General features: G+C 44.2%; 1 protein-coding gene across 1 annotated transcript; it reads right to left on the bottom strand.

The window, feature by feature from the left end:
• Nucleotides 1–22,754: 22,754 nt before the first annotated feature.
• Nucleotides 22,755–24,674, bottom strand: LOC132884513 (uncharacterized protein K02A2.6-like). The gene has a single exon (XM_060918363.1). It carries the CDS (start codon nt 24,672–24,674, stop codon nt 22,755–22,757), a length of 1,920 nt encoding a protein of 639 aa, XP_060774346.1.
• Between the last annotated feature and the right edge of the window lie 1,908 nt (nt 24,675–26,582).

The following is a 26,582-nucleotide window of genomic DNA, read 5'->3' as shown; positions in this document are numbered from 1 at the left end:
AAATTGTTTGTGTGAAATGCAGAAAAAAATAAAACCAGTAAATTAATTACCAGTTCTGTGGATTCAGATTCTTCTTTAAGTAATTACTTAATTTAAAGTTATTCAATTTAATTACAGTAAACACAATTCTACATGGGGCGGCACGGTGGTGTAGTGGTTAGCGCTGTCGCCTCACAGCAAGAAGGTCCTGGGTTCGAGCCCCGGGGCCGGCGAGGGCCTTTCTGTGCGGAGTTTGCATGTTCTCCCCGTGTCCGCGTGGGTTTCCTCCGGGTGCTCCGGTTTCCCCCACAGTCCAAAGACATGCAGGTTAGGTTAACTGGTGACTCTAAATTGACCGTAGGTGTGAATGTGAGTGTGAATGGTTGTCTGTGTCTATGTGTCAGCCCTGTGATGACCTGGCGACTTGTCCAGGGTGTACCCCGCCTTTCGCCCGTAGTCAGCTGGGATAGGCTCCAGCTTGCCTGCGACCCTGTAGAAGGATAAAGCGGCTAGAGATAATGTGATGTGATGTGACAATTCTACATAAAAATGTATACACAGTGGATCTAAAAAGTAAGTAAACATGAATAATAATAAAAAGAAATGGTGATCCAGTGGTGCTTGAAAATTTGTGAACCTTTTGGAATTGTCTATATTTCTGCATAAATATGACCTAAAACATCATAAGATTCTCACACAAGTCCTTAAGCTAGATAAAGAGAACCCAATTAAACAAATGAGACAAAAAATATTATACTTGGTCATTTATTTATTGAGGAAAATGATCCAAAATTACATATCTATGTGTGGCAAAAGTATGTGAACCTTTGCATTCAGTTTCTGGTGTGACCCTCTTGTGCAGCAATAAATGAAACTAAATGTTTCTGATAACTGTTGATAAGTCCTGCATACCAGCGTGGAGGAATTTTAACCCATTCCTCCATACAGAACAGCTTGAACTCTGGGATGTTGGTGGTTTTCATCACATGAACTGCTCACTTCAGGTCCTTCCACAACATTTCAACTGGATTAAGGTCAGGACTTTGACTTGGCCATTCCAAAACATTAACTTTATTCTTCTTTAACCATTCTTTGAAGAAGAAGAAGAAGAAGAAGAAGAAGCAGAAGAAGAAACCTTTATTTGTTACATGCACACTTCAAGCACAGTGAAATTCATCCTCTGCATTTAACCCATCTGAAGCAGTGAACACACACACACACACACACACAGAGCAATAGCCTTCTGGCTTGTCCACATGATCTTTAGCAAACTGCAGATGAGCAGCAATGTTCTTTATGGAGAGCAGTGGTTTTCTCCTTGCAACCCTGCCATGCACACCATTGTTGTTCAGTGTTCTCCTGATGGTGGTCTGATGAACATTAACATTAGCCACTGTGAGAGAGACCTTCAGGTGGGGTTTACATTAGACCGTATCAGCGGATCATCAGATTAACATTTTTAAAACGATTAGCGTGCACACAGCAATGCCAATACACGATTCGCGTGCACACAGCAACGCCAATACACGGATACGCTCGGCTCCGCAGGCATCCTGCGCTCCAAATCACTCCGCCCTGAACAGCGAGTGCCCTCTGGAGGGTGCGCACTCCGGCCCTCACAGAGCGTGCGAGTGAAGTGCACAAGCAGTGATTCGGGACTGAGCCGCTGTGTGTGTGATCTCAGTGCACATCACTTACCACTTGCAAGTGGAAGGATGGCAAGCCTAAAGACAATCATAACTACACAATGGGCAGTATTTGCATCAGTATTTGCAGTATTTTCATACTTTTATACTCTTTAATGAAAGGTGATACAAGGCAGAAGTCCGTGCCGTTTTTCAGCAGTTGCGTCACATGACCAACGCCAGCGAATCAGGAAGGTGGATGTCACAGTGACATTGTCCAATGACGACGCCAGCTAGAGCTCAGCAGAGCGTATCCGCGTATTCTCAATGTTTACACAGCACCGGACCAGACACGATCTGGATTGAATACGTGGACCCTGGCGGATTCCCGTTTCCCGGCGTTTCCAGGCGTTTTAATGTAAACGGACAGTGCCTCCGTGAAGAAAACGAGACAGATATGGTCTAATGTAAACTTGGCCTCAGTTGCTTAGAAGTAACCCTGGGGTCCTTTGTGACCTCGGCAACTCTTACACGCCTTGCTCTTGGAGTGATCTTTGTTGGTTGATGACTCCTGGGGAGAGTAACAATGGTCTTGAATTTCCTCCATTTGTACACAATCTGTCTGACTGTGGATTGGTGGAGTCCAAACTCTTTAGAGATGGTTTTGTAACCTTTTCCAGCCTGATGAGCATCAACAACGCTTTTTCTGAGGTCTTCAGAAATCTCCTTTGTTCGTGCCATGATACACTTCCACAAACATGTGTTGTGAAGATCAAACTTTGATAGATCCCTGTTCTTTAAATAAAACAGGGTGCCCACTCACACCTGATTGTCATCCCATTGATTGAAAACACCTGACTCTAATTTCACCTTCAAATTAAGTGCTAATCCTAGAGGTTCACCTACTTTTGCCACTCACAGATATGTAATATTGGATCATTTTCCTCAATAAATGAATGACCAAGTATAATTTTTTTTGTCTCATTTGTTTAACTGGGTTCTCTTTATCTACTTTTAGGACTTGTGTGAAAATCTGATGATGTTTTAGGTCATATTTATGCAGAAATATAGACAATTCTAAGGGGTTCACAAACTTTCAAGCACAACTGTATACATAAATAAAGAAATTGAATGGATTTGAATGGCCTACATAATAATAATAATAATAATAATAATAATAATAATAATAATTATTATTATTATTATTATTATTACTTTCTATTTTGAATAATGGAATGATCATCAGTGGAAAGAACACTCAAAACATTCCAGCATTAATTTGACCATTTTAGTCAATCAATCACTCAGTCACTCAATCAGTCATTCAATCAAAAAAAATAAAACAATACATGAACAAACAAACAAACAAACAAACAAAAGGCAATTTTTGATGCTACACCAAATTCAACTTCAATTATACTTGAGTGTATAATAAATTTTGATTAAAAAAACAAACAAAAAAACTCTTCAACCACAAGTGGGATGATGCCATTTCCTCTTTACCCTTTATGGGACCTAGATAGATAGATAGATAGATAGATAGATAGATAGATAGATAGATAGATAGATAGATAGATAGATAGATAGATAGATAGATAGATGCTTTAGCTAATTTGTCAATAGCCAGTTATCAGCAGAGAGTGACAGTGCTTCTGCCATTCCACTTTTGTCTCATCCAAATAAGTCTTGTGTTGGCTTTGAGATGATAGAGAAACAATTATTAACATACTGTAATGCACTCTCAATCACATTAACGTACCATGTTTCGGCTCTGTGCCTATTCCGATCAGCCTGCTTATTTACGAGCAGATGCCTGCACTGTAACTCAAGCCAAATGCAGCTGAACTGGAATAGATCCTCATTCACCCATAATCACTAGGTGTAAAGATGAAATCCTGATGACCTTGAAGTGCATTTACATTAATAATTTGTTTAAAAAAGGCAATCATAACATGATGAGAATAATACACACACAGCACAGGACTCAGTAAAACACTGTGTGAGTCAGTGCCATGTCACCATTGCAATGAATAGAGAGGTACAAATAGCAATTCTATTTAACATGTAATGTTAAACTTTAAAAGACATTTGCTGGCATCATTTGTGTGGAATGTTTCTAAATTGTTTGCAGACATTTCTGGAAACCTTCCAGGAGGATTGATTTATGATTAAGTGGGTTATTTATTTTGGTATCAGTATCAATATCAATGGCATCAAACATACTGTCAAGTTGGGATGGGCAGCCTGTAAGGAAATACAGCTAACTATCGGGTCAGCCAACATCAGATGGACCTTATAGGTTCCAAAATAACAAAAAAACCAAGGTTATCCAAAATGGTCAAAACTGTGATATTATGGGCTTGAACATATTGGGGTCCCATACCTAAAATTTCATGTAGCATTCTCTTTCCATTTTGAAAATATACCTCATTTCAGTATCGCCCGTCTTTGTGAAGAGTAGCTGCCGAATGCGTTTTTGGGTGACATGCATTCAGGGGTCAAAGGAGGAGCAACATCCATTGAAGGTGCAGATTCTTGTTGAATGTATTTTATCTTCATTCTCCACTTCCGCACACGCGCTGCCGTTTTCTTCCTCTTGTTCTTTAGCCTTTCATTCCCTGTCTTTCTTCCTCCTCTTTGCTAGTTTTGCCCCTTCTTGTCGCCTATCAGACTCTGGCAGTAGTGGCTGTTTCTGCTGTTTTTTCCTTGCTCTGTACTGTTTCATTTCCAGCTTCTTCTTTTCTCTTCCTTCTTCTAACAGCCGAGGATCTCTTAATGCAAGCTCTCTCGCCTTCTTCCACTCTTCTTTTTTTCACACACGGTCTTGCTCTCTCATTTTTTCTTGCTTCGATGCATCATGCTTTAGCTTTTCCCGGTACTTCTTTACTCGGTGATATGACTCAGAGAAATTCGGTTCATCCATCTCACTGAAATCATGTATATTTTTCAATTAACAGTGAGCTACGAAACAAGCTGTTTGTTACGTTCCACACAAAAAGCGTTCAGAAATAACTTTCTCCAAAACCATTTAAACACAGTGTAATTTTTAGTGTTTAAGGTCAAGCATTTATTTTGTTTTTATCAAATAAAAGTATGTTTTTATAAGTGATTTTTTTCTGCATGATCTCTGTTATTTATTTGCTGATTTTTACCTATTTTTTTTTATTTTTAGCTGTCAAAAATTTACCATTTAATAAACTTTAGTGCAGGATCTGTTTACTTACCATGGCAACAGCAGTCACTGACCATCACTTCCACAACATGATGTTGGTTTCGCAACAAAATGGTTTTGAACAATTACTTTTTGTAATACTAGTAATTGTAATACCTCTCTAGAGAGGTCACTTATGTGAGCAGCCACCTCTTATGAAAGGCCACATTTGGCTGTCTCACGGATGCATTTGGACCTCTCGTGAACAACCACCTCATTTATAAGGCCACTTTTGGCCGGCAATAGGGGAGGCCACTCAAATGAGGTTCAACTGTACATGAATAGCCGTCTCAAAAACAAAACTGTTAAAAAGCACATTATGTAAAAAAATATGTTATTAACAAGCCAGGGCTGTATCTTGAATGGTCAAAATATGTCTTGGTAACATCTTGATTATAATAATTTAGTGTTCAAATAGTTGGCCTGTGGGGTCTTAATTCAATCAATTACAACTTTGAGAGAAGAATATGATTAATTTGCGTCATTCTCACATGAAGGTTTCATTTAAATTTGTCAAGAAGTCTCAATTAACTGGCTTTACCAAAATATCAATTTGGCGTTACGGACACTACACCCGTTACGGACACTACATATTGCAAATATATCTATTAATATAACAACTAAAGACGTATGAATATGTAACTAGAGCCCTACATGAGGCCAACAGGACCAATGCATGTCATAATCACCAAAAATGGTAAAAAAATTCTGCAGCATTCTGTTACAGCAAGACCGTTATGGACACTACAGAAAACAACGTAAATGACACGCAAAATCTTTGGCATGTGAATTTTGCAAACATATGCCCCCAGCAACAAGGTTTTTGTATCAAATCAAATCATATCACATACTACATAAAATGTCTGTATTTAATTTAAAGTGTTTATTAAAATGATTAAATAAGATTTCTCAGGCCATTTTCAACTTTGCAGTGACAAAGAAAACAAATTAGGTTCAGCACCCCCCATTGACAAAACTATTGTGAAAGATTTCATTTTTATCGGAATTCCGTGATTCAGCTGTCAATTTGTTCCTCAAAAATCTGCTGATTTACTAAAACAGTTAGTGTTTGACAAATTATTGCCAAGTTTAAGCAGCAATGATGCATTCTGGGGTATTAAATCAAATGAACATGCGTTACATGGTGAAAATGTGCAATATGAAGAGTTTGTCTGATAAAAAAAACAAAAAACAAAACTGAAACATGGATTCAGTGGTGGTAAATTATGATCTGGCTTTGAAACGTCATACATTGGCAATGATAGTCTACCATTACAACATAGTTTAATAAACATAAATAGAAGGCTGTTACATAGTGTTACATGATCTCAAACAAGTAGGGACATCTGATTGTCGCTGACCCGTATATGTTCTGAAGATACTTTTTTTTTAAAATGTAGTCCTTTTACATATCACTCTACTAATACAGAACCCTTCATTCGTAGAGTGATATGTACCCTTGATCCCTCAGACGGCACTGCATTACTGACATGATTATACAGAGGCGATTCTAGAGTATGTTGTGGCCCCAAGCAAAAATTTCCAGGGGGCCCTTCTGACCAGTGTTCATCACCAATATGTTATAAATAATCTGACACCAACGAAAAATGTATCAAACCAAAGTTTTTTAAATTCCAAATGTGAAAATACAATGGTAAAGAAAAATAAAAAACAAAATAAATAATTAAATAACAACAAGGTTGTTACAGTACATTGTAAATAATTTGGCACCATATAAATATAAAATAAAAATATAAATAAAATAAATAACTTCAAAATAGCCTATATAAACTTAGTATAAAATATACATTACACTGTAAATAACCCACATCAGTGCAGACTAAATTGTGCTGAAATTAACAAGTTTTCACATCAGTAGAAAGCATCATGTACAGTACAACAATAAACAATGGAATAAAATTTTTTTTTAAATAACTTGAAAAAAACCCATATAAACTTTGTATAAAATATAAGTACGCAATTCTCTTCAGTACCTTGTACTGTAAGCACTGCCTCTAGAAATGCTGCTTACGGGCCTTGGATAGAGCAAATGCAGAAACTATTTCCTCCAGATCCAGAGCTCTTCGTACACTGCGCTCTATAGACATGAGAGCCAGCCCTGAAAGCCTCTCCTGTGACATGGTGGATCTGAGATAGGTCTTGATGAGTTTTCAGGAGGAGAAACTTCTCTCTCCAGAGGCAACAGTGACCGGAAGAGTTACAAGAAGGCGAAGGGCAATGCTGAGGTTCCTGTACAGATCGAGAAGCTGTTCCCTGTAGATGTGATCCAGAATATCTCTTGGGGAGGCAGAGGCTTGATCGGTAAAGGCATGGAAATTCATTCAGGAAATGTCATATCAATCTCTAGGTTTTCTGCTATCTCTCTAGCATCAGTCTTAGAGGCAGCAAGCCCATTTCCCCTGAAATTCTCCAGATACACTCTCACTGTCCTTGTTTCTCTTTTAAGTGTTTCAAGGGAAATAGTGGGGCTCTGGAGAATCTTGCTGACGCAGTTGATCTGATACAATATGTTGTACCAGATTACGGTGCACAGTACAAAACTCCACGTCATGAGTTCATCCTTAATGCTGGTTGCTGTGGACAATGTCTCTGAGTTCTTCTTCTGCACTGAAAGGGTTTGGAGAGCAGACAAAGCTTGTATGACCTCTGGCAGGTGGTAACGCATCACTTTCACACTGTCAATCCTCGCCTCCCATCTGGTCAAAGACAAAGATTTTACTGTTAACTGTTTGACATGTTCCTGTAAAACTGCCCAGTGTTGCACAGAGGAGCTGAAAAGATTGTACAGTCTCTGGAGAACACCAAAGAAGGAGATGGAGATGACTGAAGATTTTGCAGCATCTGCTACAACCAGATTAAGAGTGTGACTACTGCATGGGACACACAGTGCCTTCTCATTCATTTGCAATATTCTTGCTTGAACCCCTTTGTGGCAGCAGGGGCATGGTCAAGCGCCGGTCTGTGACAGGAGGGCGGAGTCAGGGAAGGTAAGTGGCAGAATCACTACACCTGACTGCAATTAACCTGTTTGTGTGTGTCTTCCCAGTGACCGCGCCCTATTTAGAGAGGGAGAGCAGAGGAGCTCTCCTGAATCAGACACCTGATGTGTGTGTGCGTGTCTGGTTATATGTTTCTGAGAGACCACTGAAAAGTGTGTAAAATAAAAACTGTTGTGAACCTGATCTCTGTCCTGCCATCCTCTGTGCTCCACCCACCAACACTGAACTGCTACAGTGGTGCTGAAACCCAGGAGTGGAGCACCAATGCCGAACCGCCCCATGGAGTCTTCCCCATTCACCGACCTGGTCCACGCCCTCGCCACGGCCCAGCAAAGCCAGCACCAGGTGCTAGTCACGCTCTATAAGGAGCAGGAGCAGCACTTCGAGGCCCTGGTGTTGGCCCAGCAAGAGGACCGACAGGCGTTCCGGCACCTCCTTGCATCGGCGGGGACAACCGACGCTTCCACTGCAGGCCCGTCCTCCCTCACCCTGACAAAGATGGGCCCACAGGATGACCCCAAGGCTTTCATCACGCTCTTTGAGCAATTCGCGGAGACCTCAGGGTGGCCAATGGATCAGCGCGCGGTGCGCCTCCTCCCCCTGCTAACGGGAGAGGCACAGCTGGCCGCACTACAGCTCCCCGCCGACCGCTGGCTGGCCTACGCGGACCTTCGCCGGGCCATCATCCAGCGTGTGGGGTGCACCCCCGAACAGCAGCACCCGCACTTCCGCGCTCTGCGCTTGGAGGAAGTCGGCTGGCCGTTCGTGTTTGGCCAGCAACTCCGGGACGCCTGCTGGCGGTGGCTGAGGGCCAACAACCGCAACGCCGAGGAGATTGTCGATCAGGTGGTGCTGGAGCAGTTCATCGCATGCTTGCCGACAGGAACCACTGAGTGGGTCCAGTGCCACCGCCCAGCGTCGCTGGATCAGGCCATCGAGCTGGCGGAGGACCATTTGGCGGCTGTTCCGGCGGGAGGACAGCAGACCGCCTCTTCTCTCCTCTTCTCTCTCTCTCTCTCTCTCCCCCCCTCCTCCTGTGTCCCGTCCTCACCCCATTCCCCCACCGCGGAGGCGGGGGCCGGCACCACCCCAGCCGGCCCGCCGCACCCACGGTGCCCTCCTGTTTCTCCCTTCTGTGTCTGTCTCTCCCCCCCTCAGGTGAGTGAGCCCCAGAACACCGGTGCAGAGAGGAAGCCCGGGCTGGTTTGCTGGCGCTGCGGGGACCCGGGCCACCTCCAACAGCAGTGCACGGCAATGGAGGTGGGCACAGTAGTTTGGATCCTCGACGCGCCAGAAGCCGCCCTCGATCGGGCCGGAGCGTATTGCATACCAGTGAGTATCCAAGGGGATACATATCAGGCGTTGGTGGATTCTGGTTGTAATCAGACCTCAATTCACCAAAGCCTGGTGCAACATGAGGCATTGGGGGGTGCACAGGGGGTGAAGGTGTTGTGTGTGCACGGGGATGTTCACAGCTACCCTTTGGTGTCAGTCCACATTTTTTTAAGAAGGGAAAAATTTATAGTGAAGGCGGTGGTTAATCCTTGCCTTACCCACTCTTTAATTTTGGGGACTGATTGGCCGGGATTTCGGGGTTTAATGACACGCTTAGTAGAGAGTGGGTCCTGCCATTTAACAGGGGGAGGTCCCGGTGTCGCCTTTGGCGGGAGCAGCTGTCACAGAGCCGTCTACGTCATCTCCGCTTCAGAGTGAGGAGCCGCCGGCCCCTCCTCTCTCTATTGGGGAATCCCTCGCAGATTTCCCATTAGAGCAGCCGCGAGATGAGACTCTGCGACATACGTTTGACCAAGTGAGAGTAATCGATGGTCAAACGCTCCAGCCGAACGCCACCCCGTCCTTCCCCTACTTCGCGATTATGAAGGATAGGTTATACCAAGTGACGCAGGACACTCAAACTAAAGAGTGGGTCACGCAGCTTTTAATTCCAAAGAGCCGCCGGGAATTGGTATTCCAGGCGGCTCACTTTAATCCCATGGCTGGACACCTAGGGCAGGATAAGACACTAGCCCGAATAATGGCCCAATTCTATTGGCCGGGGATTCGCGGCGATGTCCGCAGGTGGTGTACGGCGTGCCGCGAATGCCAGTTAGTGAATCCAGTGGCCATTCCAAATGCGCCTTTGCACCCTCTTCCATTAATCGAGGCCCCGTTTGAAAGAGTTGGGATGGATCTCGTTGGGCCATTAGATTGGTCAGCACGAGGGTACCGCTTTATATTAGTTCTGGTGGACTATGCAACGCGATACCCGGAAGCAGTGCCTCTGCGCAATATCTCAGCATGCAGTATTGTGGAGGCGCTCTTCCACATTATCTCCCGAGTTGGAATCCCAAAAGAGATTCTGACTGATCAAGGCACCACGTTTATGTCACAGACACTGCGTGAACTGTATGGGTTATTGGGGATTAAGCCGATCCACACCAGCATGTATCACCCACAAACGGACGGTTTAGTGGAACGGTTCAATCGCACCCTCAAGAATATAATTAAAAAATTCGTAAGTGAGGACACACGTAATTGGGATAAGTGGCTCGAGCCCTTGCTGTTTTCAGTGTGAGAGGTCCCCCAAGCCTCCACAGGGTTCTCCCTGTTCGAATTATTATATGGGCGTAAGCCGTGCGGCATTCTACCGTAGATGTGCTGTGGGAAAATTGGGAGGAGGGACCTTCACAAAGCAAAAATTAAATTCAATACGTTATGGACGGCGAATGGTGCCAAAACTCCACACCCTCACCCACCTAACCCAGGAGAATTTGCGGCAGGCCCAAGAACGGCAAGCCCGCCTGTACAACAAGGGTACGCGCCTTAGGGAGTTCGCACCAGGAGATAAAGTACTTGTACTGTTGCCCACATCGAGCTCCAAATTGGTCGCCAAGTGGCAAGGGCCCTTTGAGGTCACATGGCGAGTCGGGGATGTCGACTACGAGGTGAGGCGAACGGACAGGGGTGGGGTGCTACAGATTTACCATCTCAACCTGCTTAAACTCTAGAATGAGGAGGTCCCCGTGGCGTTGGTGTCGGTGGTTCTGGAGAAGGCGGAGCTGGGGCCGGAGGTTCAAAAAGGGGCATTGGGATCCCTCCGGTCCCCTGTGGAGACCACCTCTCCCTGACCCAACTCGCGGAGGTCACCCAGTTGCAGACCGAGTTTTCGGATGTGTTCTCGCCCCTGCCCGGTCGCACTAACCTCATAGAGCACCACATAGAGATGTCCCCTGGGGTGGTAGTGCGTAGCCGCCCTTACAGGCTACCCGAACACAAAAAAAAAGGTTGTTCTGGAAGAACTCGAGGCCATGCTCAAAATGGGCATCGTCAAGGAGTCCCACAGCGACTGGAGCAGCCCGGTGGTCTTGGTACCCAAGGCCGACGGGTCGGTCCGGTTCTGTGTGGACTATAGAAAAGTCAACACGGTGTCTAAATTTGACGCGTACCCAATGCCTCGTATTGATGAGTTGCTCGATCGACTCGGCACTGCTCGCTTTTATTCGACGCTGGATTTGACAAAGGGATATTGGCAGATCCCCTTGACTCCTCTATCCCGAGAAAAAACAACCTTTTCCACACCGTTTGGTTTACACCAATTCATCACACTTCCGTTTGGGCTGTTTGGGGTGCCCGCTACGTTTCAGCGACTGATGGACAGGGTCCTCCACCCCCACGCCACCTATGCGGCCGCTTATCTCGATGACATTATCGTCTATAGCAATGACTGGCCAAGGCACCTCGAACATCTAAGGGCTGTCCTTAGGTCGCTGAGGCGAGCGGGTCTCACAGCCAACCCGAAGAAGTGTGCGATTGGGTGGGTGGAAGTATGGTATCTGGTCTTCCACTTGGGCAACGGGCAGGTGCGTCCCCAAATTAACAAGACCGCAGCAATTGCGGCCTGCCCGAGGCCCAAGACCAAAAAGGGGGTGAGACAGTTCCTGGGGCTGGCTGGCTATTATCATAGGTTTATACCTAATTATTCGGACGTCACCAGCCCGCTGACTGATCTCACTAAAAAGGGGGCACCAGATCCGGTCCAGTGGACGAAGCAATGCCAGCGGGATTTTTCTGAGGTAAAGGCTGCACTGTGTGGGGGGGCCACTTTTACACTCCCCTGACTTTTCTCTCCCCTTTATGTTGCAGACCGATGCATCGGACAGAGGGCTAGGGGCGGTTTTGTCCCAGGAGGTGGAGGGGGAGGACCTCCCCGTCCTGTACATCAGCAGGAAGCTGTTGGTGCATGAGGGGCGCTACAGCACTATAGAGAAAGAGTGTCTAGCCATCAAGTGGGCGGTCCTCGCCCTCCGGTACTACCTGCTGGGGCGCCCTTTCACCCTCTGTTCGGACCACGCGCCCCTCCAGTGGCTCCACCGCATGAAAGATGCCAACGCACGGATCACCCATTGGTATCTGGCACTCCAACCCTTCAATTTTAAGGTGGTCCACAGGCCGGGGGCGCAGATGGTCGTGGCGGACTTCCTCTCCCGTCAAGGGGGGGGAGTCGGCTGCAGGCCGGACGGCCGCCCGGCCTGAGTTGGGCGGTGGGGGTATGTGGCAGCGGGGGCGTGGTCAAGCGCCGGTCTGTGACAGGAGGGTGGAGTCAGGGAAGGTAAGTGGCAGAATCACTACACCTGACTGCAATTAACCTGTTTGTGTGTGTCTTCCCAGTGACCACGCCCTATTTAGGGAGGGAGAGCGAGAGCAGAGGAGCTCTCCCGAATCAGACACCTGATGTGTGTGTGTGCGTGTCTGGCTATATGTTTCTGAGAGACCACTGAAAAGTGTGTAAAATAAAAACTGTTGTGAACCTGATCTCTGTTCTGCCATCCTCTGTGCTCCACCCACCAACACCGAACCGCTACACCCTTGTTTATGTCCCATCATGTTGCTCCCATTATCATAGGATTGTCCACGGCAGTCTGCAATGCTCAAGCTCAACTTGTCCAGCTTCTCCAGTAGTGTGCCACACAAACCTTTGCCAGTAGTGTTTTGAACATCCACAAATCCTACGAAATGTTCAGAGATAGATGCACCAACTGATGGCTCGCAGTTCACCACTCTCAAGACAACAGAAAGTTGCTCAGTGTGGCTAATGTCAGGAGTACAGTCCATTATGACAGAAAAGTACTTAGCTTTTTTCACCCTTTTGACTATCTCATCAATTATTTTGTCTCCAATTAGTGCTATGATTTAATTTTGGATTTGACTGCTGAGGTAGTGCACCTTTGTTTCCTTGTTTTGAATCCTTCTCAAATGCTCATTCATGACTGGGTCGAATTGTGCCATTAATCCCACTTGTGACAAGAAATTGCCATTATGTGGGTCATATAGCACATTTGTATGGCCTCTCAGAGCAAGGTTCCTTTCAGCAAGGTGGCATATTATGGCAACCACTCTGAGTATGACACCTCTCCAGTGCTGCATGTCAAGGTGCATCAAATCCTTGTTAAGCTGATCGATTGCTGTTTTAGTTCTGAGCCTCATTTGCAGTTCATGCCAACTTGTCATGCAGGTAATGTGTGTTTTGGAATATTCATGCTCCTTTAGATGTCCAACCAGATTCCTCCAATTTCTGAAACCTCCTTTGGTAAGTGCATTTTCTTGTTTACCAAAAAGTTTGCAGGCAAAACAGACGACAGAGTCTGTGCTAAGTGAATAAAGAAGTCATGTTCGCTGTATCTTCTCCCCATTTTTCATTACCATTTCGTAGTTTTCTTTTGTGAATCTACATGGATTTTTCTCCGAATTCTGGGGGAAAACTACGTCTCTGATCTGTATAGGCCCTTTTGTGACTAATGCACACAATTCAGTATGGCTTAGAACATTCTGCAGGATCCTCTGATGTGGTCAAACCTGTTTTAGTAGCAGGTGACATGTCATGATGAGGGGTAGGAGTTGTTGTCCTGCTGGAGGTGGATGTTGCTGGAACTGCTATGCCAAAAAACAACAACAGGGTAAATATATCATAAAGAATTGTTACAGGGCATATCACGTTATCAATTGAAGTAGAATCTACTGAACTTACAGTCATCAGTATTATCACTTTGAATGGGCGCTTGATGTGCCTCTGTTGGTGCCTCTTCTTGCTCATGCTCAAGTGGAGTGGCCACTGTCCCACAAAAGGAGGAGGTTGTTGGAAATGAGATGACAAAAAAAAAAACAGGGTATGTAATATATCATAAAGAATTGTTACAGGGCATGTCACATGTTCTCAATTGAAGTAGAATCTACTGAACTTACAGTCATCAGTATTATCACTTTGAATGGGTGCTCGATGTGCTTCTGTTGTTGGTGCCTCTTCTTGCTCATGCTCAAGTGGAGTGGCCACTGTCCCACAGGAGGAGGATGTTGCTGGAACTGATATGACAAAAAAAAGGTGTATATTGTCATAATGAATCTTTACAGGGCATGGCATATGTTATCAGTTAGGGTGGAATACTGGACTTACGGTTTTCATCTTCAGCATTTGGTAGGGGCACAGCTGTCTGTTTTGTGGTCATAAATTTAAGTAATGATCCTAAAGAGAGATAAGAGAGGGATTTTTAATTGTTCATCTTGGGCATAGCTTTCATTATTCATTGCTGACATAGCATTCATAGATTAATACTTAAATGCTATTTTTCCATCCAAATCACTCCAAACATGTTGTACTTCAACAAACACCCATGTCCACACAGCAGACAGACACAGCAAGCATGGTACAACAAGTAGCCTAAACTTTACAATAAATACTGAATAAAAAATTAAAAGTTAAGAAAAACGGTTGCATATATAAATAGCTGTTAAGGGGGCTTCAATACTGATATTGTAATACTGAATACTCCACATTTCAATACTGTAAGTTAGCTTATTTACTTTCTTCTACCCTAATAGTTAGCAAATTAATAGAGTGCTGCTACTTCCTGTCAAGGAGGACAGGACAGCAACTAACATTAGGTGACCCTTGCATTTTTTTTTCTTTTTGTAACTTGCTGGCCATAACCGCGTCCATCATGGCAGTGGGCAGAGCCACACGTGCCGCTGCACTCAAGTCAGTCACGGCCAATAGAGTGCGAGTCCAGCTCAGCTTGCAAACTAACTGAATGTGAAGTAATTAACCTAACAATGTTACCGTTTTTACGTTTCAAGCTTAACGTTAGACTAACGTACCAGGGAGACACTCGAACAGCAGCTAACATTCGCATAAGTTAGCGTTAGCATCAGTTTTATGCAGTGGTCACGTTCTGAAGCTAATGTTAGCACAGGTCGGTCTCACACAAAGTAACACCATTTGTTCAATAACAGCAGTCATTTACTGTTAATGTTATGCTTATATCATTATCTGCTCCACTTACCACTGTCTTTCTTTCTTTTTTCTTCATTCTCTTTTTTCTTCCTCTTCTCACTACCAGATGGATAACTCCTCTTCATTTTCCCTCAGCTTCTTTTCCATTGCAGTCCGTTAACATCACACAGGTTAACGTGAGGTGGGATTGACGTGGGGCCCCGTTCGGGAGGTTTCCTACTGAGATGATGTCATTGCAAATCGCCCGTTGTTGTTTATTTGATTTAACCTTTATTTTTAACAGGGAGGTCAGTTGAGAGCAAGCTGTCTTTTTCAATTCTCTCTGTCATTGTTTTTTCAAACATAATTTTTTTCAAATATATATATTTTTGAGACATTTTGGTACATAAAACAGCCCTCGGGCCCCGACTCTCGGGGGCCCCAAGCAGTTGCCTGCTTTGCCTGTTCACAAGCTGCGCACCTGTGATTATATAAAGGATATTTGTACCTAGGCTCAGGAACACTTTGAAAAGGGCATTTGGAATATGTCTCCCAGTTGGGTTTTTTTTTATGGTGGTTTGTAGCTCATGGCCTCTTACCTGTTTCCAGTCAGATCTGTGTGTTGGACACAAACCAACTAGACAACAGTTTGCAAGACTGGTGTAGCGATGGGGCTGCATGAAAACAGAAATATTAATGGAATATTAATTTTCATTGGCCTTGTAAACAGCTTAGTAGGAGTATCTTTTTCAGTACAAGGGCAAATGCATGTAAACAGTGCATGTAAACAGTGATTGTAAGGTTTTTTTTGTTTTGTTTATTTTTTTTTTATTTATTATTATTAATTATTTTTTTCTTGTGCTGTAGTCTGTTATGGTGCTGAGCTTCTACAAGTCTGTGCCATGAGATCCCAGTTTTTACTTGGTTTGCCATTGCCTAGTATAGAAGGAAAGACATTATATTTAGAAAGAAATAAAGAAAGCTATATTCTGGAGAAAAGAAAAAAGCTTGTATTTTTTCAAGAAAGAAAAAGAAAGCTCATCTTTTGAAAAAAAAAAAAAAAAAATATATATATATATATATATATATACAGTATATATATATATATATATATATATATATATATATATATATATATATATATATATATATATTCCAAGAAAGAAAAAGAAAGAAAGCTCATATTTCAAAAGAAAGAAAGAAAGAAATTTATGTTCTGGAGAAAAGAAAAAGAAAGCTTGTATTTTTTTTCAAAAAAGAATAGAAAGAAATATCATATTACACAAGAAAGAAAGACAGAAAGAAAGAAAAATAAATAAAGAAAATGTTCTCTGTTCCTGCCTTAGAATATTCTGATCGTGTGCTTTGGCTTCTGCTGGTTTAGTTAGTCAAAAATAAATAAATAAATAAATAAAATTAAATAAAATGAAATAAAATAAATAAATGCACAAGATCTATCAGACGAGGAATCCTGTCGTGTGTGTGTGTGTCCTGTGTATATATTCTGTGTGTGTGTGCGTGCGTGTGTGTGTGTGTGAGTGAAAGAAAAACAACAGATACAACACTAAGAACGAAGCAAAACAATGTAAAACCTGGAAAAAGTTTGAGTTCCCAGCATTCAGAAAGAACTGCAGAATGTGTTGGCCATGAAGACAAACACACGGGAAAAAAAAAAAAGGTAAATTAAGAGGTCTGCATTGTTTAATGCTGCTGTATAATAAAGAACATATAAGGAAGCTAAGAAAATTCGCAGGGGCGGCACGGTGGTGTAGTGGTTAGCGCTGTCGCCTCACAGCAAGAAGGTCCTGGGTTCGAGCCCCGGGGCCGGCGAGGGCCTTTCTGTGTGGAGTTTGCATGTTCTCCCCGTGTCTGCGTGGGTTTCCTCTGGGTGCTCCGGTTTCCCCCACAGTCCAAAGACATGCAGGTTAGGTTAACTGGTGACTCTAAATTGACTGTAGGTGTGAGTGTGAATGGTTGTCTGTGTCTATGTGTCAGCCCTGTGATGACCTGGCGACTTGTCCAGGGTGTACCCCGCCTTTCGCCCGTAGTCAGCTGGGATAGGCTCCAGCTTGCCTGCGACCCTGTAGAAGGATAAAGCGGCTAGAGATAATGAGATGAGATGAGATGAGAAAATTCGCAAAAAAGTGCCACAAAGATAAACAGTATAAAGATAACAGGAGACAATGTGTAAATAAATGCAACATGTGAGTAACAATGGCATGAGAAAGTATTCACTTTGAGACAAAGCAAAATGTGAGGTTTCTCTTAATTGGAATTGATCCAAGTCAGATCAGGTTAGGGTGAGGGATGGGGTTAGCTGTCATGGCTTTCCTGACAACAACTTCTCAGCAGAGAAAGGCAAATACTTTGGGACCAAAAGGTTGCTGGTTTGGCTCCCTAGACCAGCAGGAAAATGTGTGGGTGGATGAATGGTGAGTGAACAGCACTTTTCCTCTAAATCAATGGCTGAAGTGCCCTTGAGCAAGGCACCTAACCCCCAGCTGCTCCCTGGGTGCTGCAGTGCACCTGCCCACTGCTCTGGATATGTGTGTGTGTGTGTTCACCACTTCAGATGGGTTAAATGCAGAGAAAGAATTTTACTGTGTTCTAATGTACACTCACCAGACACTTTATTAGGTACACCTTGCTAGTACCGCGTAGGACCCCCTTTTGCCTTCAGAACTGCCTTAATTATTTGTGGCATAGATTCACCAAGGTGCTAGAAACATTCCTCAGATATTTTGGTCCATACTGATAGAACAGTATCACACAGTTGCTGCAGATTTGTCAGCTACACATCCATGATGCGGATCTCGCATTACACCACATCCCCAGAGTGCTCTATTGGATTTAGAGCTGGTGACATTTGAGTACAGTGACCTCATTGCCATGCTCAAGAAACCAGTTTGACATGATTTGAGCTTCATGACATGGCATGTTATCCTGCTGGAAGTAGCCATCAGAAGATGGGTACACTGTGGTCATAAAGGGATGGACATGGTCAGCAACAATACTCAGGTTGTGGCCTTTAAATGATGCTCAACTGATACTCAGGGGCCCAAAGTGAAGTGTGCCAAGAAAATATCCCCCACATCATTACATTACATTACCACCACCAGCCTGAACTGTTGATACAAGGCAGGATGGATCCATGATTTCATGTTGTTTACATTAAATTCTGACCCTACCATCCAAATGTCGCAGCAGAAATTGAGACTCATCAGACCAGGCAATGCTTTTTCAGTCTTCTTTTGTCCAATTTTGGTGAGCCTGTGATAACTGTAGCCTCAGTTCCCTGTTCTTCACCGAGAGGAGCAGCACCCAGTGTGGTCTTCTGCTACTGTAGCCCATCTGCTTCAAGGTTCAATGTTTTGTGCATTCAGAGATGGTCTACCTTGGTTGTAACCAGTGGTTATGTGAGTTACTGTTGCCTTTGTATCATCTCAAACCAGTCTAGTCATTCTCCTCTGACATCAACAAGGCATTTTTGCAAAGAGAACTGGATATTTTCTCTTTTTCAGACCATTCTCTGTAATCCCTAGAGATGGCTGTGTGTGAAAATCCCAGTAGATCAGCAGTTTCTGAAATACTCAGACCAGACTGTCTGGCACCAACAACTATGTCACATCCAAGGTCACCTAAATCCCTTTCTTCCACATTCTGATGCCCAGTGTGAATTTCAGCAGGCTGTCTTGACCATGTCTATATGCCAAGATGCATTGAGTTGCTGCCATGTGATTGGCTGATTAGATATTTGTGTTAACAAGCAGTTGAACAGGTGTACCTAATAAAGTGGCTGGTGAGTGTATACAGTGTCTTGCAAAAGTATTCATCCCCCGTTGTGTTTGTCCTGTTTTTGTCACATTACAAGCTGGAATTAAAATGGATTTTTGGGGGGTTAGCACCATTTGATTTACACAACATGCCTACCACTTCAAAGGTGCAAATTGTTGTTTTATTGTGACACAAACAATAATTAAGATCTCATCTCATCTCATTATCTCTAGCCGCTTTATCCTTCTACAGGGTCGTAGGCAAGCTGGAGCCTATCCCAGCTGACTACGGGCGAAAGGCGGGGTACACCCTGGACAAGTCGCCAGGTCATCACAGGGCTGACACATAGACACAGACAACCATTCACACTCACATTCACACCTATGGTCAATTTAGAGTCACCAGTTAACCTAACCTGCATGTTTTTGGACTGTGGGGGAAACCGGAGCACCCGGAGGAAACCCACGCGGACACGGGGAGAACATGCAAACTCCACACAGAAAGGCCCTCGCCGGCCCCGGGGCTTGAACCCAGGACCTTCTTGCTGTGAGGCGACAGCGCTAACCACTACACCACCGTGCCGCCCAATAATTAAGATTTAAAAAAAAAAAAACAGAAATCAGGAGTGTGCATAGGTATTCACCCCTGTTTGTATGAAACCCCTAAATAAGAGCTGGTCCAACCAATTCACTTCACAAGTCATATAATTAGTTGATTAAGATCCACTTGTGTGCAATCAAAGTGTCACATGATCTGTCACATGATGTCTGTATAAATCACCCTGTTCTGGAAGGACCCTGACTCTGCAATACTACTAAGCAAGCAACATGGAAACCAAGGAGCATTCCAAACAGGTCAGAGACAAAGTTCTGAAGAAGTATGCATCAGGGTTGGGTTATAAAAAAATATATATATCCCAAACTTTGAATATCCCGGGGAGCACCATTAAATCCATTATAGCAAAATGGAAAGACTATGTCACCACTACAAACCTGAAAAGAGAAGGCCCTGCCCACCAAAAACTCATAGACCAGGCAAGGAGGGCACTAAGCAGTGATGCAACAAAGACACCAAAGATAATACTGAAGGAGCTGCAAAGATCCACAGCGGAGATGGGAGTATCTGTCCATAGGACCACTTTAAGCTGTACACGCCACAGAGCGGGGCTTTATGGAAGAGTTGCCAGAAAAAAGTAATTGCTTAAAAAAATCACATTTGGAGTTTGCCCAACAGCATGTGGCAGACTCCCCAAACACATAGAAGAAGATTCTCTGGTCAAATGAGACTAAAATGTATCTTTTTGGCCATCATGGGAAATGCCATGTGTGACGCAAACCCAACACACAGAGAACACCATTCCTACAGTGAAGCATGGTGGTGGTAGCATTGTGCTGTGGGGATATTTTTATCTGCAGGAGCAGGGAAGCTGGTCAAGACTGAAGGAAAGATGGATGGCACTAAACACAGGGCAATTCTGACAGAAAACTTGTTTGAGTCAGCCAGAGGTTTGAGACGTGGACAAAGATTCACATTCAGGCAGGACAATGACCCTAAACATACTGCTAAAGCTAAAGCTACATAAAGCTACAAAGTAATTGTTTAAAAAAAATCACATTTGGAGTTTGCCCAACAGCATGTGGCAGACTCCCCAAACATATGGAAGAAGATTTTCTGGTCAAATGAGACATAAATTGAACTTTTTGGCCATTGTGGGAAATGCCACGTGTGGCACAAACCCAACACCCTGAGAACACCATCCCTACAATGAACCATGGTGGTGGCAGCATCATGCTGTTCAGATGTTTTTCATCTGCAGGGACAGGAAAGCTCGTCATGACTGAAAGAAAGAGGGATGGCACTAAATACAGGGCAATTCTGGAGGAAAACTTGTTTGAATCTGCCAGAGGTTTGAGACTGGCATGAAGGTTCATGTTCCAGCAGGACAATAACCCTAAACATATTGCTAAAGCTACATTGGAGTGGTTTAAAGGGAAACATTTAAATGCCTTGGAATGGCCTAATCAAAGCCCAGACCTCAATCCAACTGAGAATCTGTGGTATAACTTGAAGATTACTGTATACCAACACAACCCATCTACCTTGAAGGAGTTGGAGCAGTTTTGCCTTGAGGAATGGGCAAAAATCCCAGTGGCTAGATGTGTTAAGCTAATAGAGACATACCCCAAGAGACAGCTGTAATTGCAGCAAAATGTTGCTCTACAAAGTATTGACTTTGAGGGGGGTGGTGAATACCTATGCACACTCCAGATTTCTGTTTTTTCATCTTAATTATTGTTTGTGTCACAATAAAACAGCAATTTGCACCTTTAAAATAATAGGCATGTTGTGTAAATCAATTGGTGCTAACACCCAAAAAATCAATTTTAATTCCAGCTTGTAATGCAACAAAACACGACAAACACCAAGGGGATGAACACTTTTGCAAGTGTTGCATCTCCAAAATGAATTAATGTCCACACTAGCATTCCCGTTTTGTTGGTCTTTACTTTTTCAGAGTGCAGGCAGCAAATACATACAGGCAACAGGTAGCACGGCCTAACTGCAAGTGACTGACCTACTAGGTAAAGGCGGCGTCTACCCTATATGGTAGGGCCAGGTGTTTACTAATCAACATGTTCTCTTAATTCAAGGTGTCACCTAGTGGTCAATAACGATATACACTAAACATGTTCTAGATGGAAACTATTAAGAACACATTCAAGTGCAAACACTATCAATACCAATATATAATGTCTACAATATCACATCTCCCCCACCTTTAAGCAGATATTACATCGTTTCCCTTAAAAGTTAACTATTGGTATGACAACGTAAAGCATCACAGTATAAAGATACGTCATTACATTTGAGGCTCCAATACAATGACATGGAAATCTTTTTTTTCTTTTCCTTTTTTAAGTTTTTTTTTTCTCCGTTTTTTTTTTCTTTTTTTGGTTAAGTCCTTTGTTCTTGTCCAGTTCTTCTTGTATCCAAGTGTGTGTGTGTGTTTTTTCTTTGAACCTAAGCTAGGAAGGTATGTCCTTCCAGTGAGACCAGAGCGCATTGTTGCTCTATTCCTGGAAAAGATCTCACCTCTAACTAATAGCACAGATATGCAGGTGGACGTCTCTCTCGCCCAGAGCGCTGCAACTCCACTGGGGCAGCGGAGACAGCTGGTGGAGGTCTTTGCTGCGTGGAGCGTTGCACCTCTGCTGGCACCGGGGGGTCAGGAGGTACCTGCACATCTGGAACCGGAACAACTGGAGACGATGGACGCTCCAGCTCTGGTGAAGGAAGTTCCTCCACTGCAGTCATGCCAGATTCCACTGGCGCAGAGTCTGTAGTACCTTCAGCCATGTCCACAGACAGGTCGAACTCTCTCTTGAGATCCTGACTTGGGACAGTGTCAGTCTGGCTCTCACTTGATCCACATGTCTCTTCATGATTTGACCGCCTCCGACAACTACAGTATAGGACAGGGGACCTGAGCTATCCTGAATGACTGCTGGGATCCATTTAGGACCATAGGAATAGTTCCTGATGTCAACTTTGTCTCCGGATATGAAGTTTCTCAGTCGTTTGTTTGTGTCATGAGCTCGTTTCTGTTTCAGTTGTTTATTCTGCACTTTTGTTTTCACATTTGGCAACATCACATCAAACACAGATCTAAGTCTCCTTGACATCATTAACTCTGCAGGGGACAAACCTGTTGTTGCATGAGGTGTGATGCGATAACTGAATAGAAACTTTGACAGTCTGGTCTGCATGGTGTCTCCTTTTATCTTCCTCATCCCCTCCTTGAAGGTCTGGACCGCCCTCTCCGCTAGCCCATTGGATGAAGGATGGAAAGGTGCCGACCTCACATGTTGAATGCCATTCTGTCACATAAAAGACTCAAATTCCATACTTGTGAAACATGTACCATTGTCAGACACTAGCATTTTAGGAAGTCCAAAAACACTAAAGCTTTGTCTTAGTCTCTCTATGGTAGCATGAGATGTGGCTGTTTTCACTGGATAGATGTCTAGCCATTTACTGTGAGCATCGACTATCAACAAGAACATCTCACCTTGGAATGGTCCGGCATAATCCACGTGAATTCTTGACCATGGCGACTCCGGCCAATCCCAGGGGTGTAATGGCGCAGTGGGTGGTGACTTGTGGTTCTTTTGACACTCCTCGCATGACTGTACTTCCCTCTCCACCTCTTGGTCCATGCCCAGCCACCATACGTAGGACCTTGCCAAGCCCTTCATCCGTGACATGCCAGAGTGTGTTTGATGAAGCAACTTCAGCACTTGCTCTCTGCCTTTTGCGGGTATAATCAGTCGTGCCCCCCACATTACACACCCGTCTTTAACACTGAGCTCTGTGCTTCTCTTGTGGTATGGCTTTAGATCATAGTCTACTTTAGCAGGCCAGCCCCTCAGGACATGTTCATGAACTTGGGACAGCACTACATCTTTAGCTGTCCAGCGCTTTATCTGTCCGGGGTCTAACAGTGTGTCATCCAACAGATCCATCATCAAGACTTGTTCTTTTTCTTCTTCACGCACTTTTCCTGCAACTGGTAGCCTACTAAGTGCATCTGCATTGGCATGATGTTTGCCTGGTTTGTAAACCAGATTGTACTCATAAGCACTCAAGTATACTGCCCAGCGCTGAACTCGTGGAGATCCCATCTGTGGTATGGGCTTTTTCTCATTGAACAGGGATATCAATGGTTTGTGATCTGTGTAGATGGTGAATGTACGGCCATACAGATATTTATGAAATTTCTGAATGCCGAAAATGATGGCTAAGCCTTCCTTATCTAACTGTGAGTATCTTTTCTCAGCAGGAGACAGTGTTCGGGACATGAACCCCAATGGACGTTCACTGCCATCTTGCATTCTGTGTGACAAAACAGCGCCCACGCCGTATGGCGAAGCGTCACATGAGAGAATCAGTTCTAAGTCAGCCGAGTAATGGACTAGCACTTGTGCTGAGCTTAAGAGATCCTTTGACTTCTGAAAAGCCTCTGCTTGACTTTGCTGCCATTTCCAGGGCACATCTTGCCTCAGGAGTTCATGCAAGGGTGCTAACAGTGTAGCTAAATTGGGCAGGAATTTGTTATAATAGTTCAATAAGCCCAAATAGGATTTCAGTTCAGTGACATTGGTAGGTGTGGGTGCTTCCATGATCGCTTTTACCTTTTTCTTGACAGGATGAAGTCCCTGTGCGTCCACCCTGTGTCCAAGGTATTCCACTTCCTCTTGTAGGAATGTGCACTTGCTGCGCTTCAGCCGCAGGCCAGCTTCCTCCAGCCTTGTGAGCACAGTGTGAAGATTTTTCAAGTGATCAGCCTCGTCCAGCCCACTGACCAATATGTCATCTAAATAGCATGCGACATGAGGAATCCCCCTCAACAGACCCTCAATAGTTCTCTGGAACAAAGCTGGGGCCGATGCAATGCCAAAGGGTAGTCTGTTATAGGTGAACAGCCCCCTATGGGTATTGACAGTCAGATATTTCTTGGACGCGTCATCCATAAGGATCTGTAAGTATGCGTGGCTCATGTCCAGTTTAGAGAATTGCTTTCCTCCTGACAGTGCTGTGAAGAGATCCTCTACTCGAGGGATTGGATACTGTTCCAAGGATGAAGCGGTGTTTACTGTTAACTTATAGTCTCCACATAGTCTGATATGGCCATCCAGTTTCAGAATTGGGACAATGGGAGCAGCCCATTCGGACCACTTCACCGGCTCTATAATGCCTTCATTCAACAGCCTGTCTATCTCTTCATCAACTTTGGCGCACATGGCATATGGCACCGATCTGGGGCAGAAGAAGTGAGGGACTGCATTGGCCTTGACATGAAGAGTGGCCTGTGTGCCTTTAAGCGTGCCCAATTCATCTTTAAGGCCCGGTCCCACTGCACTTACGGATGCAAAGAGGATGTAAAACGTAAAAAAATCTTTGCCATCCGTTGGAAAACGCTATGCATCCGTTGTGTACTCATTGCATATGTGCTTCATACGCTCTATCCATCGAGCATCCGTCCACTGTGATTTCATCCGCGCAAAAAGTTTTGAGCCGCACAAAACTTTTAGAACGGATGAACTTTCCGCCGTGTACGATGTAAATCCGCGACATATATACGAGCAACAAACGTTCTATGTCCGTCATCATCCGTTAAACGTCTGCTGTATCCTCTCTGCATCCTCTGGGCATCCTCGCAACTTACATCCGCTGCAGCTGAAAACGGAAAGAGGGAGGAAAGATAAGGTACATGAAACGTCTATTCATCGTTAGTAGCACGGAAATAGAAAGGATGTAAGCGTATGCATCTCGTATATAAAGTATTCAAAACGGACAAAGCGTTTATATCTGGGATGTATCTCGTATATTTAGGATGTCTGGAGTATGTCTAGAGTATGTAGAAGGACACCTAGCAGACAATCGATATTTTGTATAAAAAGGGGGAGAAAATCATCTAGTAGTAGAGATGTATCGATGTAGCCGCCAGCACGTCTTTCCGCTTTATGCTGACGGCGTGCGTGCTGCATCCCTTTATATCCGCGGAGCAGACGCAATTCATACCCCCCGCATGCGCAGTGAACGGTCTGCATCCGATATACATCCGCGCAACATCCCCTTTGTTTCCGTTAGGCGTACGTGATGCATCCCCTTCATCTGCTATGCATCCACTCTTTCTGCTATGCGTCCGCTTCTCAGTTATCACCGGTAACCCCTTCGGAGCTGTCATCCACTTCCATCCGCTTTCATCCGCTAGGCTTCCTATGAACATGCATTTAACATCCCCGCTATATACTACCCACGTCCGTTCTTTTCCGTTCTGTTTTCGCAAATTTTCGCAAATTTTGTCCATTTCTGGAGCGGATGAAAACGGATAGAGCCACCCCCGAAATTTTGCTCGTCCGCTGTGTCCTTTTTGCATACGTTTTGTGTCCATCGGCCAGTGGGACCGGGCCTTTAAAGACATTTTCATGTTTGTCTAACACGTTCTGTAGTGTCATTTTCTCTGTCTTCACATTCAACACATTGCATGCTTTGGGATGTGCTTTAATTTCTTTCCAGTCAAGCTGAATTTACTCCATCCAGCCACGTCCTAAGAGACTGGGGCCGTTTCCTCCGACCACCACTAGGGGCAATTTGCAACTTTGCTGCTGGTATTTAACTTTCACAGATGCGATACCCAGAACTTTAACAGGGTCACCTGTGTACGTCTCCAAATGAATTTTGGCTGGCTTGACCTCTGGCACTTTAGTGTCTTTCCAAGTCTTTTTGAACATTTGTTCATTCATTACTGTAAGACTGCAGCCAGTATCTATCTCAAATTCGACATCTTTTTTATTTACTTTTAACTGCACCACATAGGGGTCTACTTTTCTCACATGCACATCACTCATTTGCCCCAATTTGTATTTCATGAAGTGGAAAGGCAAGGCATCTTCTGATGAGCTATCACTTTCATCCTGTCTTACCTCCACTTGGTGGGAGCGGTGGTAGGCAGCTGGTTTCTTTCCTTTCTTTCCATCTCTGTATCCTCTGCTGCCGGACTCCTGTGCGTCCTTGTTACGGCAGGCTTTTGCGATATGTCCAATTTTGCCACACACATGACACTTCACTTGCTTGAATTTGCACTCTGCAGCCATATGCTTGGTTCCCTTGCACCGATAACACTCTGTCGTCGCTCCTTTAAATCC

This window comes from Neoarius graeffei, chromosome 4 (assembly GCF_027579695.1).
Source record: "Neoarius graeffei isolate fNeoGra1 chromosome 4, fNeoGra1.pri, whole genome shotgun sequence".
NCBI lineage: Eukaryota > Metazoa > Chordata > Actinopteri > Siluriformes > Ariidae > Neoarius > Neoarius graeffei.
This window is presented reverse-complemented; position numbering and strand designations above follow the sequence as displayed.

Bases quoted from the DNA above. Each gene is read 5' to 3' on its own strand.
- LOC132884513 (XM_060918363.1), bottom strand. From the start codon at position 24,674: ATGTGCGCCAAAGTTGATGAAGAGATAGACAGGCTGTTGAATGAAGGC.